The following is a 16,705-nucleotide window of genomic DNA, read 5'->3' as shown; positions in this document are numbered from 1 at the left end:
TGGAGGAGCTGGCTAGTGGAGAGGTTTAGGAAGGTGAGGTCTTGAGCTAGAGCTTGTCCAAAGAAATGAGGTCTATCTTTAAAGGCTTGCGGGAGGACTGTCCAAGTAAGTTGTAGTGACTAGAGGGTTTCAGGGTCAGTCCAAGTGAAAGCAAAGAGATTTGGGGAGTCACGGTGAAGAGGAATGGGAAAAAAGGCACCCTTTAGGTCTATTACAGTGTAATGTGTTGTGTCTGGAGGGATGATGGAAAGGAGCATATAGGGGTTGGGAACTACTGGATGGATGGGAAGGACTGCCTGATTGATAGCCCAGAGATCTCGGCCTAGACAATATGAGCCATCAGCCTTTGTGACAGGGAGTATAGGGGTATTGTATGGAGAATGAATCCGCCTAAAGTCTGTTTACGATGGGTTGTGAGCCTTTGAGGTGCGTTCATGAAATGGGATACTGTGAGACATTAGGAAATTTGGAGGGGTCTTTTAGCTGGATTTTGATGGGATTGTGGTGAGCTGCTAGAGAAGGGGTAGAAGTGTCCCACATTATTGGGTTAACGAGAATAGGGGAGTGCATATTGGGGGAGGGTTTGAGGGCTGGTGCGGTAATGTAGAGGAATAGGAGAATCCAGTTGTGGAGAACAGAGAAAGGTGATGGAGGCTTTCAATTTGGTTAGGAGGTCTCTGCCTAGGATGGGGATAGGGCAACGAGGGATGATAAGGAAAGAGTGTGAGAAAACAGTATCAAATAAGGAACAAGTAAGAGGTCTGGTGGTACATGGGTGCACGATGAGTCCATCAACCCCCACAACTGAGACCTGAGAGGGATGAGTGGGTCCTGAGAATTCAGGCAAAGCCAAGTAGGTGGCCCTGGTAATGTAACCGAGCGAGCGTGAAATCACTGAGACAAAGACGAGGCCAAATTACAGGGTCTTTATTGCTGGTGGCCTCGGAGGACTCGAGTCTCTCTAACTCGCAGCCCCAAAAGGAGGGTGTGAAGACCTTTTATGGCTGTAAACCACCTCCTGGGCGGGGGTGAGGGTGAGGGGCTTCAGACATTCTGAGGGCCAGGGGACTTTGGACTTTATTACTTAAGTGGTTTACAGAAGTCAAGATAAGCGTTAGTTTACACATTGTCCGGCTAGGGTGGAAGTTACAGACCTCAGCTACTTATTACAAGTTGCAGGGGCCAAGATGGCGTGGGTTTGGACTGCTTGCCTGTCACATCAGGGTTACAGAGAGCAGTTTCAACGGAAAGCCGAGGTGTGGTCGAGGTATGCAGTGTATGGGGCAATCACCATGTCACAGTATCAATTAAAAAAGAGATAGGCTTACCTGCTATTAGCAGAGTTACCCTGAGCTCCGATGCAGTGATGGCAGATGGGGCCGGGACCCTGGGCCTCATCAGTCTTAAGCAGCTAGGCCAAGGAGCTGTGGGACTGCAAGCAATTCTTCACTTTTCATCCTGCTGAATGGGTGGTGGCTCTGAGGTGCAGGCTTTTCTGTCTGACTGTTGAGAGGACAGTCAGATTTCCAGTGGCCTGTCTGCTGGCAGACAGGGCAAGGGCTTTTTGGCACTCCTGGGTTAGGACATGCCTGCATCCAGTGGCCTTCCTTGCCACACTTAAAACAAGGCCTTGGTGGGCCACTGCTAGCAGGTTGATGGAAAGCTGCAGCTCGAAGCTGGTGTTTAGCGCAATTTCTTCGGGCTTTATCTAGTTTACTTTGCTTATTCTTATTATTGAAGACTTTGAAAGCCAGGTTAAGGAGGTCTTGTTGTGGGGTTCAAGGGCCATTTTTAGCCTTTTTAAGTTTGTGCCTGATGTCGGGGGCAGATTGGGAGATAAAATGGGTATTAAGATGTTCTTAATAGTTCCTTCTCAGGAGGCAGGGTCAACGCGGCATATTTTTGGACAGCCTCTGTAAGGCAGGAAAGGAATTGGGCAGGATTTTTATAAGCTTTTTTGGAAACTTCTTTGAGTTTTTCAAAATTTATAGCCTTATGGGCAGCTTTGTCAAGGCCCACAATAAGGCAAGTAATCATATGGTTACAGGATGCCTGGCCGGGGTCTGTGAGTTGGTACTCCCAGGAAGGCTTTTCCCCGGGGATGGCAGTGGCTCCTACTGGCTTAGTAGGATCTTGCTGATGAAGATCTTTGGCATGGGCTGCGAGCCACACTCTTCCCTTCTCTTCCAGAAGGATAGTAGAAGAGAGGATAATATAGACATTATGCCAAGTGTGTTCATAAGACTGGGCAAGATACTTAAATTCTTTGATATAAGTATCAGGATCAGAGGAGAAGGACCCAAGACGTTTTTCAATCCGGGACAGATTGGAAAGGGAGAAGGGAATGTGGACACAGATGATTTCTTAAGCCTGGGCTACCTCCTGGAGGAGAAGCAAGGGAGCTGGTTGCTGGGCACGTTGGGCTTGAGGCTGGGTAATTGGTAGAGATGGAGAGGACTCAGAGTTGGAAGCAGGGTGGCTGGAGAGAGGGGGAGAGAGGGGTAGGGCGGAGCGAGGGCATATGTTAGAGGATCATGATGTTCTGGTGGGGATCATGAGCTGTCGAGGAGGAGGAAAACCTGGCGGGGTCAAAGGAAGAAGAGTTGTGGGCTGGGGTTGTGGGGAGTGTGGCAGGAGACGAGTCATTGACCGGGGCCATGGGGAGGATGACGGGGGAGAGTTGGGTTTGGAGGGAGCGAGAAGGATTTGGAAAGTGGAACAGGACTGGCACAGGGAAGGATGGCTAGGAAGAGTGAAGAAAGCCTAAACACAAGGAATCTCAGACCATTTCCCATTGCGCTGGCAAAACTTGTCTAAGTCTCTAAGTATATTGGAATCAAAAGCGCCATCTTTGGGCCATTCAGAGCCATTTTCTAATTTGTACTGAGCCCAAACGGTATTACAGTAAAAGATAAGCCTCTTAGGATGGACTTCTGAACAGAGGCGGACAGTGTTGAGATTACACAGTAGACACCTGGGGGGTGTAGTTTTGGAAGGGGTAGGCTGAGAGGCTCCCATAGCAAGTGGGGGAGGGAGGTAGAGGAAGAAGAGACTGCCGATTGACAAGGATAGCAGGAGAGGGTGTCCCCTGTCTCTTGGGCCTTGTTTAGAATAGAGGAGTTAGCCGCTGAATCAGGTATCTCTGAAACTGAGGAACCGGAGGCCTGGAGGCCGGAGGAAGCCCTTGGCCCAGCGCTGGGTCTTTCAGGAAGGCCGAGATGGTCAAGAGTTTTGGGTTAATGGCAAGAGTCTCTCTCACTCACCCCAGTGGAGACTCTGATGGTGGATGAGGTTGTCAGCAATGGGAGAGTCTGGGAGATCCTCCAGGTCTTTGGCAGGTTCAGGAAAGGGAGGGTTGGCAGAAGAGAGGTTACAGGAGAGGGAGGGAGGGAGGAAGGGAGGGAGAGGGAGAGAGTCCCTTAAGGACGCCTGGCCAGAGCCTACCCCTTCCTGGGTTTTGGCACCAAAATATAAGGTTAGCCAAGAGAAAGGAGAGTAGACCCAAAGTCAGGCAAGCAAGTTTAATTAACCTGCTGGGCTGCCCCATAACAATCAGAGGAGGCAGCCCCAGGCTTACAAAACGGGGTGAGAGGGGCATAAGGGAGTTTCAGGACTGAGTCAATCTATCAGCTTGTAACAGGCACAGAGATAGTTTGTTGACTTGTGACAGATTTACAATACATCATCCTGTGACTTTTTGTGGTGGCAGTTTAAAAAAAGAGAATTTTGGCCGGGGCGGTAGCTCACGCCTATAATCCCAGTACTTTGGGAAGTCGAGGTGGATGGATCATGAGGTCAGGAGTTTGAGACCAGCCTGACCAACATGATGAAACACTGTCTGTACTAAAAATACCAAATTAGCTGGGCGTGGTGGTGCACATCTGTAATCTCAGCTACTCGAGAGGCTGAGGCAGGAGAATCACTGGAACCCGGGAGGCAGAGGTTGAAGTGAGCCGAGATGGTGCCATTGCACTCCAGCCTGGGTGACAAGAGCAAGACTCCATCTCAAAACAAAACAGAATTTTACAGGTATGTCTAAAACAGGCATGTAAACAAAGATTTATTTTTCATGACCTCCCCCGAGCTGCCCAGATGGCTGTAATCAGGCTTTGCTTAATTGTAGCATGTCTGACAGCCTTGCTGTGGTGCTTGGGTAGGAAGCAGCTGTAAGAGCAATCCGAGTGGGGAGTCCATTGTGTGAAGATTTTCGGGGGGGGGGGGGCAGCTTGTTCCTAACAGTTGGGAGTCTGAGACAGGAAAATCGCTTGAACCTGGGAAGCAGTTTGCAGTGAGCCAAGATTGTGCCACTGCACTGCAGCCTGAGTGACAGAATGAAACTTAGTCTCAACAACAAAAAAATTGGCGGGGCATGGTGGCTCATGCCTGTAATCCCAGCACTTTGGGAGGCCGAGGCAGGCGGATCACTTGAGGTCGGGAGTTTGAGACCAGCCTGACCAACATGGAGAAACCTTGTCTCTACTGAAAATACAAAATTAGCTGGGTGTTGTGGTGCATGCCTGTAATCCCAGCTACTCGGGAGGCTGAGGCAGGAGAATCATTTGAACCTGGGAGGCAGAGGTTGTGGTGAGCCCAGATCACGCCATTGCATTCCAGCCTGGGCAACAAGAGCGAAACTCCGTCTCAAAAAAAAAAAAAAAAAAAAGGAAGTTTGGGATAGGAGATGGTTGCTTTTTGTTGTAAGTTCTTTGGTGGAAATTATTTTTTAAAAATCCATGCTGGCATTTCTCTGACTAGAAACAGTCACACTAGCTACTTGGCTAAGAACTATTGACTAGAATTACAATTCTTGTATTTGAGTCTTGATTCTGACCAGCATCTGTGATTTTGGGCAAGTTCTTTGGAGTCTCTAACCTCGGTTTCCTTTCTTAAAAATTGGGGAGATAGTAGTAGTTTTGCATAAGTTGTTTTAAGAAATAGATGCAATAATTGTGCAGAAAGATGATTTAGCACAGTGTCTTGTGCACTGTGCCTAAATCAGCATTAGCTATTATTATTCATGTCATTATTGTCATACAACAAGCTGGAGACTGGATGCATAGGAGCTGGAGGCAAAGGCAGCCTGGAGGCAGGAAAGCCAAGTCCGGTCGCTGTATGTATTTTCTGGGTGATGTGATATGCTACGTTTATTTACATTGTGCACACGTGTGCATGTGTGTGTGTGTCCCTTGTTGCACCTTTCTCAGAAATCCAGGGAGTACTAAAGGAGTATTTCAGTAAGTCTGATTCAACGATATAGCTTTTTAAAATCTTTTTATTTTTTTAATTTCTATGGATACATAGTAGGTGTATATATTCATGGGGTACATGAGATGTTTTGATACAGGCATGCAATGCATAATAAACATCATGGAGAATGGGGGATCCATCCCCTCAAGCATTTATCCTTTGAGTCACAATCCGATTGCATTCTTTTAGTTATTTTAAAAGGTACAGTAAAATTTTTGTTGACTATAGTCACCCTGTTGTGCTGTCAAATAGTAGGTGTTGTTCATTCTTTCTATTCTTTTGTACCCATTAACCACCCCACATCCATCCCAGGCCCCCCACTACCCTTCCCAGCCACTGGTAATCATCCTTCTACTCTCTATCTCCATGAGTTGAATCGTTTTGATTTTTAGATTCCACAAATAAGTGAGAATATGTGATGTTTGTCTTTCTGTGCCTGACTTATTTCATTTAACATAATGATCATCAGTTCCATTCATATTGTTGCAAATGACAGAATCTCATTCTTTTTTATGGCTGAATAGTACTCCATTGTGTGTAAGTATCAACTTTTCTTTATGCATTCATCTGTTGATGGACACTTGGGTTACTTCCCAGTTGTGGCTATTGTGAACAGAGCTGCAACAAACGTGAGAGTGCAGATCTCTTGGGTGTATACCCAGCAGTGGGATTGCTGGGTTATATGGTAGCTCGATTTTATTTTTTAGTTTTTTGAAGAACCTTTAAACTGTTCTCCATAGTGGTTGTACTGATTTACATTCCCACCAACAATGTACAAGGGTTCCCTTTTCTCCACACCTTTGCCAACACTTGTTCAACAATATAGCTTTGTATAGCTTTGAAAAATAAAGAGAATAAAGGGTCATAGATTCTAGAAAGAAATGAGTCCTGTTCCATACTTATTTTTGCTGGAGCCCACATGGAGAGAATTGCATTCTTTCAGAGAACTGTGGTGAGGAGTTCCAAGTAGGTCATGTTGGGGAGCTGAATTTGAATGCATGGACTCTGCTTCCAGATGAATAATTAGGAACAAGTGACCTGAGCCGACCTCATCCTCCTGCCCCATAAATACTTGAGAAAGGTATGGTTATGCTGGTTAAAGTTCAGCATATGTAATAATTTATCTGATAGTTGACTTATTTCTGTGTAACCTGATCCTGAAGTCATAACTTGACTAAAATGAGGACAATGAAAAAAGTCACATTGTCACAAGAAGCTCACCTATGGACTTAGCACTAATAAAATCCTGACCTGCACAGGTCAGTACATCATAATTATTGGAGTTTCTATCCCTGGAGCAACTTGGCATGTTAATACAGAAATATATCTAGAGAATGGACCTGGGCCAGGGCAGAGAAGGCTGAAGGTTTCCCGTTTAGTCTTTAATAACTCACATTAAGGCTGTGGGTCCTGAAAACCTTTCAAGTCGGTATTTCAAATTATACTATTTCATCTGACCACAGGAATATGTGATATGTAATCTATTGGGTCTGTAGCTGAGGGAAGAGCCTTGGCAGGCATGGAGGACAGACCCTAAGGTGGCCCCTGTGATTCCTGCCCCTTGGTGTTTAAGCACTGTACAATCCTCTCCCTTGGAGTGTGGGCAGGACCTGTGACCTGCATCTAGCCAGTAGCATATGGCAAAGGTGAAGCAATTTTGGAAATGCACTTAAGGTCCCAATAGGTTAATTTTTAGTTAATCAAGAGGGAGATTATTCTAATTGGACCTGACTTGATCAGGTGAAAATCCTTAAAGGAGGGACTGGGCCCTCCCTGAGGCATGGATTCCCTCATAGTTTTGATAAAATAAGCAGCCATGTTAAAAGTGCCCCTGTGGAAAGGAAATGTCAGCAGCTTCCATGACCTGAGGGTAGCCTCTAGTCTCCAACTGGTAAAACACCAGGACCTCAGTCATACACCCTCAAGAAAATGAGTTACTCCAATCTGAATGCGCTCAGAAGCAGACATGCATGGAGCCGAGCCTTCAGATGGGAATGCAGCCCAGCTGAAACCTTCACTGCAACCTTGTGAGATTCTGAGCCAGTTAGGCTGTGTCCAGACTTCTGACCCACAGAAACCATGGGATAATGAATGCTTGTTGTTGTAAGTCACTACATTTTTGTTAGTTTCCTATTGCTGCATGACAAATTAATACAGAGGTTGGTGGGGGCAGTGTCAGGGAACACAAAGGGGGAAAGAAGACGGGGAAGAAATAATGAATAGTGAAGACTAAATTTAGATTGGCTTTCATAAAACTGTGAGCCTCACCTCTTCCTTTATTCCTTTCTACCCTATACAGTATTTATATTTTAGGCTGCAGAACATGCTGGGCCACATCTGAGTGGACTTGGGAGAAGCCTGGAAACCCAACCAAGAAGGAAGTTGGGCTCAAGAATAGGCAGAAAGATGGCAGAAAAAGCAGAGGAAAGCTTAGGGTCTGAGCTGAGGGCTGGTGTGAGCTCAGACTATTGGGAAGGACATGTTGTAGGGAATAACCACTATGCTGCCTGTCGGGTCAGTATTTGCCACCACACTTCGCGCTCCCCAACGCCTTTGTTGATAATTCACAAACTGATGTGTAGCCAACATTTTACAGCCGATCTTCAAATATTGTCGAAGAAATAATTATCCATGCAAATCACATATCATCCTGTAAGACATCCAGAGGCTAAGAACAAGGGAGTGTATTTGAGTCTGTGTGTGTGTGTGTGTGTGTGTGTGTGTGTTTTCATTTTTAAGGAGGCATTTAGTTGTCTCCCCGCCTAGGACTTAGGGCCAAAAAAATGGATTTGGATAAATCAAGCTTAGGGTCTAATGAAGGAAAGTCTTTATATGCAACTGTCTCTATTACATCTATCATTTAAATTTCTTCAGCAGGGTCTATATGAAATGAGTGTCATGTGTACTAACCAACCAGTTAGTTCCTTTCTTTAAAATCCAGGCAAATCCCTAACTTAGGTGTGATTTGTTCCTCAGAAGTCTATAATTTTCCCTCCCAGAACTTACTGCAATCGGTCATTATTCTGTTTATTTTTCATTTTTTTAAATCTGCTTGCCCACTAGAACTGCACTGTACAATTTGGTAGACAATAGCCACATGTGAGCGTTTAAATTCAGTTAATAAAGTTTAAAATGTGGTTCCTTAGTCATACTGGCCACATTGGAAATACTTAGCAGCCACATATGACTATTTGCCATCAAATCACATATTTAGACACTTTCCATTATTGCAAAGAGTTCTATTGAGCAGTGCTGAACACTACACAGTTAGTCCTCATTATTCATGGTCCTGATATGCATGAATTTCAGTTACCATGATTTAGTCACCAGTCCCCAGCAACATGGTTTAAATTTCAGTTACTGTGATACATTAACTGAATTGCATAAAGCACAAATTTTGCCATTAGCTCTTCAATCCAAAAATCACTACATAAATAAAAGGTGTGCATGATGGTCAGCAACCAATAGCATTACTTCATTCCAAGTCTGCCATTGACTGGTCTGTTCTTCAGCTCATGCACACACAGCAAAGCAAGAAGTTGTGCTGCCTCCTTTTGTTTTTTCCCCGTATGATGAGGCCATGTAACATAGTAAAATTGGAGCATTAATAGAGAGAATTGGCCAACAGGGATGTAAATGCAGCAAAGAAACAAAAAAATGCTAACACTGGAAGTGAAATTAAAATAAGACATCAATGGAGTCATCAAAGAAGTAGCTGACAGTGGGAATGACACTGCCCGCATTTGAGACTGCAGATGTGCCACCAGAGAGATGCAGCGAAGGTACATGTATCACCATAAATACAGGGAGAGGTTTTGAGGAAAAGGATAAAGCTGTCTCAGAGAAAGTGACAGTGGGGGAAAAAAAAGAACACTTCACATTAAAGGATCTCCTGGAGATATTTCACAATAATAAAAACACAAATGATAAAATATTGGAAGCTTTGATAATTTGCCAAAAGCATAGAAGATGTTTATATCATTATATGATGAATAAAAGAAGGCAAGCACTGTTGAAATGCCTCTTGATATCTTCTTACAAAAAAGATCCAGTTTAATTCTCAAGGGTTCTAATGGTTTAAATTACTGTGTACTAAATAAAATATCAATTTTACCACACTTTTCATGTCCCTATACATCAATAACTGACAGAGTATTTAAGTTTTGACAAAAATAGTTATAGGTCATGGAAGAAGTATAATTTTTCTTGTTGATTGCAGAGTTTCTGCTTGCATAGTCACGTTTCCAGTCCTGCACCACCATGCAAAGGAAGGCTACCTGTAATGCTAACTCACTCTCAACCTCTACTCTCTTGAGGAATGACAAAGGTTCTAGAATGGCTACTCCATCTTTGGCAGGGACCATGTCAGTCATATTCACCATTGTACTCTAGCACCTAGGACAGTGTCTACCTAGATTAGGAAGTTAATAATAGCTGCTGAATGAATGAGTGAAAAGGAGACTCCTTCCTGTTTCCTTTAAGTGGGAGACAGGAAGGAGTACTTGATCATTAATGAAAAAGCAAGATAGGCAATGGAAACTAATCAAAATGAAAACAGCAGAAATAATACATGGCTGGAGGTTACCAAGAGAGCTCAATTCCACCAATCCCGCATACATCCACTACCAAAGTGAATTCTGCCTATGGTAGTGAATGATGCCACAAATGGCACAGAATTTTGGTCCGGACTTTAGAGTAGAAAATGCAGATTAACACAGAGAATGAAAAAGTAACCCCAAACAAAAACCCCAAAACCCAGTGCTCTGAAATTAATGTGTTACAGAAAATTGAGATGCAGTGATATAGACAATTTCGCGGAAGGAAGCGGGTTAATTTGAAGTCAGATGGTACAGTAAGTTACTTTGGATATTTGATTATCTCTTTCTGCAATATAGGATTTAAGCCATTCCATTATTTTGTGTAGCAACAAATATTGGATAAAGACAGATTGTTCTTCTGTGGATTTCCTATGTATAGACTTCGAAATTAAAAAGTGAGATGCATAGGCCGGGGTGTAGGTGGAATAAATAAAAAGTTCATAATTTAATGATATTCAGATGGTTATGAATAAAAATTCAGTGGAGGCCGGGCACGGTCGCTCACACCTGTAATCCCAGCACTTTGGGAGGCCGAGGCAGGCGGATTACGAGGTCAGGAGATCAAGACCAGCCTAGCCAAGATGGCGAAACCCTGTCTGGGCTAAAAATACAAAATTAGCTGGGTGTGGTGGTGCACGCCTGTAGGCCCAGCTACTCAGGAGGCTGAGGCAGGAGAATCGCTAGAACCCGGGAGGTGGAGGTTGTAGTGAGCCGAGTTTATGCCACTGCACTCCAGCCCGGGAGAGTGAGAGTCAGTCTCAAAACCAAATAAAGCAAAACAAAAAATTCAGTTCAAAAGGTGAGACTGTTAGTCTTTGATCTGTCAAAGCTGAGAAGCTATTCCTGCAATCTGACTTTAAAAGAAGATTTGGGATGTTTCATACAAATTTGTTTTTCACAGTTTTTGCATTGGTAGAGGGGGAGTTAATACTGAAATCTATAAAGCCAAACTGATAGCTAGTATCACATACCCACAGGCGTGTGTGCGCGTGTGCATGCACCCCCCTACCCCACTGCGCTGTCTATACAAATCAAAATTGACCACTGTCAAAGCAAAGACAAAATCGGGTTAGAGACAATGTAATATTCATGGATTTTTTTTCCCTTCTATTTTTTGTCTTTTTTTTTTTTTTTTTACTTTTTGTTTTTGGTTTGGTTTTGTTTGAAACGAGGTCTGTGTCGCCCAGGCTGGTCTCAAACTCCCAGACTAAAGCAATCCCTCTGCCTCAACCTCCCAAGTACCTGGGATTACAGGCACACACCACTGTACCCTGAAATATTAATGTACTTTGATCCCCAGGAAGGTTTCTAAATGTTTGGAAGAGATAAGGAATAATTTGAACATAGGTGATTTGTTTTCAATTTCAAATCCCACACAATTTTGAGGGGTGATAACCAGTAAAAAGGGAAAAACAGCCCCGCCTCCACTGCCAAATCAAGGATAATTCAGGCAGGATAAATTAGAGCTCTGTCCTGAGTCACTCGGAAGTAACATTCAGATAGTTTAATGACAGGCATTTAGAAATATATAAAAGCAGAACACAAACAGATGAAGATTGTCTTTCCTAAGATAAATCATAATGAAAGATAAATTTTATAGCCAAAGGAATTGAGCCATTGTAGTGTTGCTATAGCTAGTGATTTCAGGCTTTCTTTTCTGGAAAGTAATTTGTGATTAGACTCATTTCTGCTGACCTTAAGGTCAGTGGGATCTGTGTTAATATCTGAGCAGTTACATTCGTTTTTGGATTTTTTTTCTCAAAGCTAATGCTATGTGGTTGTTGATCTGAGCACTGTCTTCCCACATCAATCATATCCCTTCTGAGCAATCCACTTACGTGAAATATGCTGGCACTGACACTCAGGTACAAGGGCAACTGTGGTCAGAACAACTCCCTGAGCCAAAAGCAAAGCTCATAAACAAATAAAATACTAATAACTGTATAATACAGTGAAAGATGAAACAAAGAAACAAAGTATTGTGGACAATGGCTTCTTTGGAGGTTGGGTTTATAGGCGAGTTTCACTTTCTCCATCATTTATTTCTGTAATGTTTATTTTATAATACTGAGGAACTCCCAAGTTTTAAAATGCCAAAACGTCATTGTGGTTATGTTTAAAAATTCCCGCAGGATATTCTTACTGAAATATTCATGGGCTAAGCACTATGATGCCTGGGACTTGCTTCTAAATTATACAGTGTGAGAGGAGGTGATACAGAAAAGAAGACTAGACATGAATCGGTACCTGATGTTTGAAAGATTTCTGAGAGAAGAGTAACAAAAATGGTAGGAGATCAACTTGGAAAAGTAGACTGGGGACTAAATGTAAAGAACCGTGAGTGTAAGGAAGGTTTATTCTCTAGTTCAGTGCCCTCCAGACTTCAGTGAATGCAACCCTGCCTGCAATATTGTTGCATGCATGCACCAGGCATATGCTTATTCATTCATTCATTTATTTATTTATTTAAAATTATGTACATGTACCATTGTACTATTATGCCATTATAAAACATACACAAACATAAAAAAGCTAGATAAAAATAAGCACAGATATTGTTCTAATATGTTCTTCCTACACTCTATGGACCTGGACCCCAGTTGGGAGCCCCATGCTTAGTGAATGTGGGGGCCCCTTGAGGTTTTCTGAATAGCAAAGTTTATTTATAAGAAACAGAAACTTACTGGCGCAGTAATGGGAGGTTGATTAGAAAGACCCAGAGCTACTTCCCTGAGGCTTCTCAAAGAACTCGTAATGGACTGGGAAGTTGTTCTAACTAGATATGTGACTTGAACAAGGATGGTCATTTCCTTGTACACTTCTTTTACATATATGCAATCCACATAATGTGTTCTGCACACAGTCAGGATACAATATGCATACAAAACAAACATACCCCCACATATTTTGGGCAATATATTTAACACAACGATTATGATGATAATAGCTAACATTAGTTGAATACTTACTCTCTGCCAGGTATTGTGATAAGAACTTTACATACACATTTTTACTCAAAACCCATGAAAACCCTATGGAAATCGATCTTATAACTGATTTTCATTTTATTATGAGGAAATTGAGATTTAGAAAAAGTAGCTTTCCCAACATGAAAGGGCTAGAAAATGGCAGAGTCAAAATTTAAATCAAGATGTTTCTGACCCCAAACTCCATATCCATAGCAATGCAACCATATTGCCTCCAGAGAGAATAAAGGATAGTGTCCAAACCAGCAGACTGTTGTGACGATTAAATGAGATAATATAGTTAATATGCTTAGCACACTGTCTGACATAGGGCACACATCCTATTAATAGGTTAGGATTTTAGTACACAGAATGATATTTACTAAGATTTTCCACAGTAAACACCACTAATATCTCTCAATATCAAAACACCAATATTTATAATTGTAATGAAATAATGTTTTATTATTTAGTTAAACATTATTTATAATAACACACCCTAAACTCCTTTCCTTCGCTGCCATCCATAACCACGTGTGGGTTTGTTGTTGTCTCTGTGGAATGGCTGACTAGAGAGAGATTGCAATTGTGGACTGTGTTAGGCCTCCTCCTCAGTAGGCTATAAAAGCAAAAATATTTGCATCTGGTGTACTCCCGTCATCATCTTAAGGAGCCACCTATCTATGTAAGAGTGCATGTAACTTGAGCACTGAATGACCCAGGAAATTCGTATATACATGTCGATTTTATTTTATGACTGCAGGGTACTTTTAGAGACATGACAGACCTGGAAAATTCTTTGCATTCCATTGGTTTCATTTGAACTGGTCAAATATACCACTTTCATTTCTTTTTTCCAGATTTCATATTTTTATCAGCCAATCCAGATTCAGTATTTAATATTTACTATTTATTTACTCATGGCTCCCATGATTACAGTAGCCATCTCTCCCTGATTTTCTGGAACATACAATATTTGAGATTTTGTCCCAGTACCAGGATATAATTCCAAATTTGATTGGCAGCCTTAGCCTCTGTACAGGTGGTGATGCATGAAGCCCTATGCTGAGAGCTGTGATCTGAGATGAGACTCATAGGTGCTCGTTTATGGTATGGTCTCGTCTACACTGCTGAATCTGTACTTAATTTTGATGATCATTAAATGTTCCTTTTTGTAAGTTTGCAGATACTTTACTCAATGTCCCACCACTCTAAAGGGAATTTTAAGTTCCATAGTTGAGTTGGGGTGAGGGGAAGATAGTATCTTTGGTTTGGAGATTTTAGTCATTTAGTCAAAGCAGATCTCTCCATCAAATAATTAATTTTGGTATTATTCCATACGTTTTATGTAATGAGATATTGTATAACTCTAGGTGTTACCTAGGAAACTGCCCATCATTCCCTCTGTTCTTCTCCCTGGGAAGTTTTTTAAATGCTGGAAACACTGTGAAGAGCATTTGTGCTGACACAGTAGAATACGCCCCACCCATTTGTAGCCCAGATAGCAAAAACTCAAATTAAATATGTGGGATTTTTGGAAGAAAGCATCCAGTAACCAAATACTATGAGCAAAAAATTAATTTATTACAGATATATTCTCTAGTAATTAATAGCTTCTTGAATTTTAAATCTTTTTGCTATTTCCAATGCTTAAAAATCATAATTTTAAAACATAAGTACTGTTTTATATACATTGTGATTTCTTTTATTTTTTTGTGTGTTTTACTTGTAAATATGAATGATATGGTCTCCAAATATTTACTTGGAAAGAAAGGGGATAGGATTCATTGTTTCGCTCTAACATGGTAGAATTTAAAATTTCACGTCATGTATGTGGGGTTTTAACTATATGAAAAATAGCCAAATGTCATCACTTTCTTGGATATTTCTTTTACGTGTATATATATGTATAATATAAACAGAATACATCTGATTAGTACATTTCAACATTTCATCAATGTGACTTTTATCTCCTATTTTATATAAAATAACAAATATACAGAGAGAAGAAAGGAGACATCTGTTCATCATACACACAAAGTAAATAAAAGTTCATGTATGGCTTTGCAAAGGTAGATTATGATGTGACTTCCATATTTATTTGTTTAAAAGCCTCTTGAGAGAACGTGTCAGTGTGCTTACGAGAGCGGCCATGGTGGTTGAATGTCGCGCCGAGAGTCCAACATTAGGGTCCCCAGGGTTCTTTCCAGTGGCTGCTTCAGCAGCTTTCAGGAGACAAATGTAATTTATGACCACTTCATCGATCTTCCCTACAATTTCCTGCCGCTGTGTTTCTGAGTTCACGACTTTAACTAATCGCATGCAAGCTTCCGTTAGGCAACAGAGCACTTGAAAGCTGGAAGTCATAGCTAGGAGCATCTCCTCCGGGCTTTTCTCGGCCATCGCCATTTTCCTACAGGCACTTCCCAACTGTCTGGACTCGATGGATAACAGTTGCTTGTACTGAGAAAGTGTAAGGTCGTACGCTTCAGGGCGTGACTCCTCTCTCTTCTCCTTGGTTGCCCTGACGAGACAGAGCAGCTCATTGGCATCATTTTGGGCTGCAAGGAACCCATCAGGCATTGCATATGTGCTCTCCTTTAGGGCATTTATTCTTGCAATCCGGGCATCAAAAGCCAGGTTGCTGAAGTCCAAGTCATCTGGGCCACTCAGGTCTTCTGCCCAGACCTTCAGCACTGACCCTCTGGATAGCTCCCCTCCTTGCTTCTGAATCCCTGCAGCCACTTGTGGGCTGCTTGTTTCTGGCATGGCTTGAGTCATCCGTGGTCTATAGAGGCAAGAGACCTGGACGGTGGCCTCTCCCCTCTCTTCCTCCTCCTCGCCATCTTCATCCTGCCCTCGGTTCAGGAAGCAATAGCTGAAGGGTCCCCGACATCTCCAATTGCTGCCCTCCAGCTTCCGCAAGGGTAATGTCCTATACAGCTTTGAGTCTTTAAGAGCCACCGGGGACCTTTTGTGAAACCTCCCCTCAGAGCTCAAGTGCATCGAGCTTTGGGAAAAACTTTTGGTGAGCTTCCTCCCCAGGGGGAGTTCTGCTCGCCTTTCAGAACTGGCCTCCTGTGCTTCTGTGATGCCTGGACACTTTAAGCTGACTGCACCCTTGGTTCTTTCTCGGAAGGTCTCCAAATCGACAGATCCGGAGAGGATACTGCTGCTATGTCTTAGAGCCTTCTGGCTGGGGGGTGTCCTGAGGCTCCCCCCTCTCAGATCCGGTGGCCGCCAGCTCACAGCCTCTCCGTATGCCTGATTTGCTTGGGAGAAATCATTAGGGTCTTGATTTGGAATTGGCACCTTGGATTCCGAGTGAATATTTGATGGTAGCAGGATGGGATCAGCTTCAGGATGTTGAGACCAAGCTGAAGGCATGCCTCCTCGTCTCTCCTTCCCAGGCTCTGTCAAAGCTACACTAGGGGTAGTAGAAAAACAGAGAGAATAATTAAGCATCTCCTGTGAGGCCATTTTTACTACATCTCTACATGATGTCTGTCATTCCCAAGGATGTAGTCTGGAAGGGCTGCCATATGCCAAGGTCACCCCGCTTTCCAAAGATTGCCTCTTGATACCTCCTAGCAAATTTCCATTTCAATGAATATCAAGAAAATACTGGAATCTGTTATTTCTGGACTGATGATTCATTTGGAATTGTCTAGAAGTTCCAAACATTTTCAAGGAGACAGTTATTTCATGAATTGCCTTGCTCCCAGTATCTACCTTTGAAAATTTAGACACAGAAAACACAGATCCTATGTATAGATTATTCTAATATATTGAAGATATCAAGTTTCATTTCCAGGGAATTAGGCTAAACCTGGCATTAGTTACTTTCTCCTTTTTAAAGAAGTGGGCTAATTAATGCAAATGAAATAAACAAAT

The 16,705-nt window shown here is 42.5% G+C and overlaps 1 protein-coding gene and 1 long non-coding RNA gene across 19 annotated transcripts in view; one reads left to right on the top strand and one right to left on the bottom strand.

The window, feature by feature from the left end:
* LOC118150425 (uncharacterized) overlaps window positions 1–16,705 on the top strand; it is a 34,014-nt gene that overhangs the window by 11,902 nt on the left and 5,407 nt on the right. The window lies entirely within an intron of this gene.
* The window catches only part of FRMPD4 (FERM and PDZ domain containing 4), a 908,838-nt gene continuing 904,416 nt past the window's right edge, over window positions 12,284–16,705 (bottom strand). For 10 of the 18 annotated variants that reach the window (XM_078363741.1, XM_078363740.1, XM_078363739.1 and 7 more), the window contains one exon: window positions 12,284–16,233. In XM_078363741.1, the coding sequence (XP_078219867.1) occupies window positions 14,909–16,233 (1,325 nt within the window). In that variant the 3' untranslated portion in view covers window positions 12,284–14,908. Of the gene's footprint in view, window positions 16,239–16,705 lie in introns of all 18 variants that reach the window. The other 8 variants (XM_078363746.1, XM_078363745.1, XM_078363744.1 and 5 more) reach the window with 1 other exon arrangement.

The sequence above is a fragment of the Callithrix jacchus genome, chromosome X (assembly GCF_049354715.1).
Source record: "Callithrix jacchus isolate 240 chromosome X, calJac240_pri, whole genome shotgun sequence".
NCBI classification, from domain to species: Eukaryota; Metazoa; Chordata; class Mammalia; order Primates; family Cebidae; genus Callithrix; species Callithrix jacchus.
The sequence above is the reverse complement of the archived record's forward strand: the minus strand, read 5'-3'. Positions and strand labels throughout refer to the sequence as shown.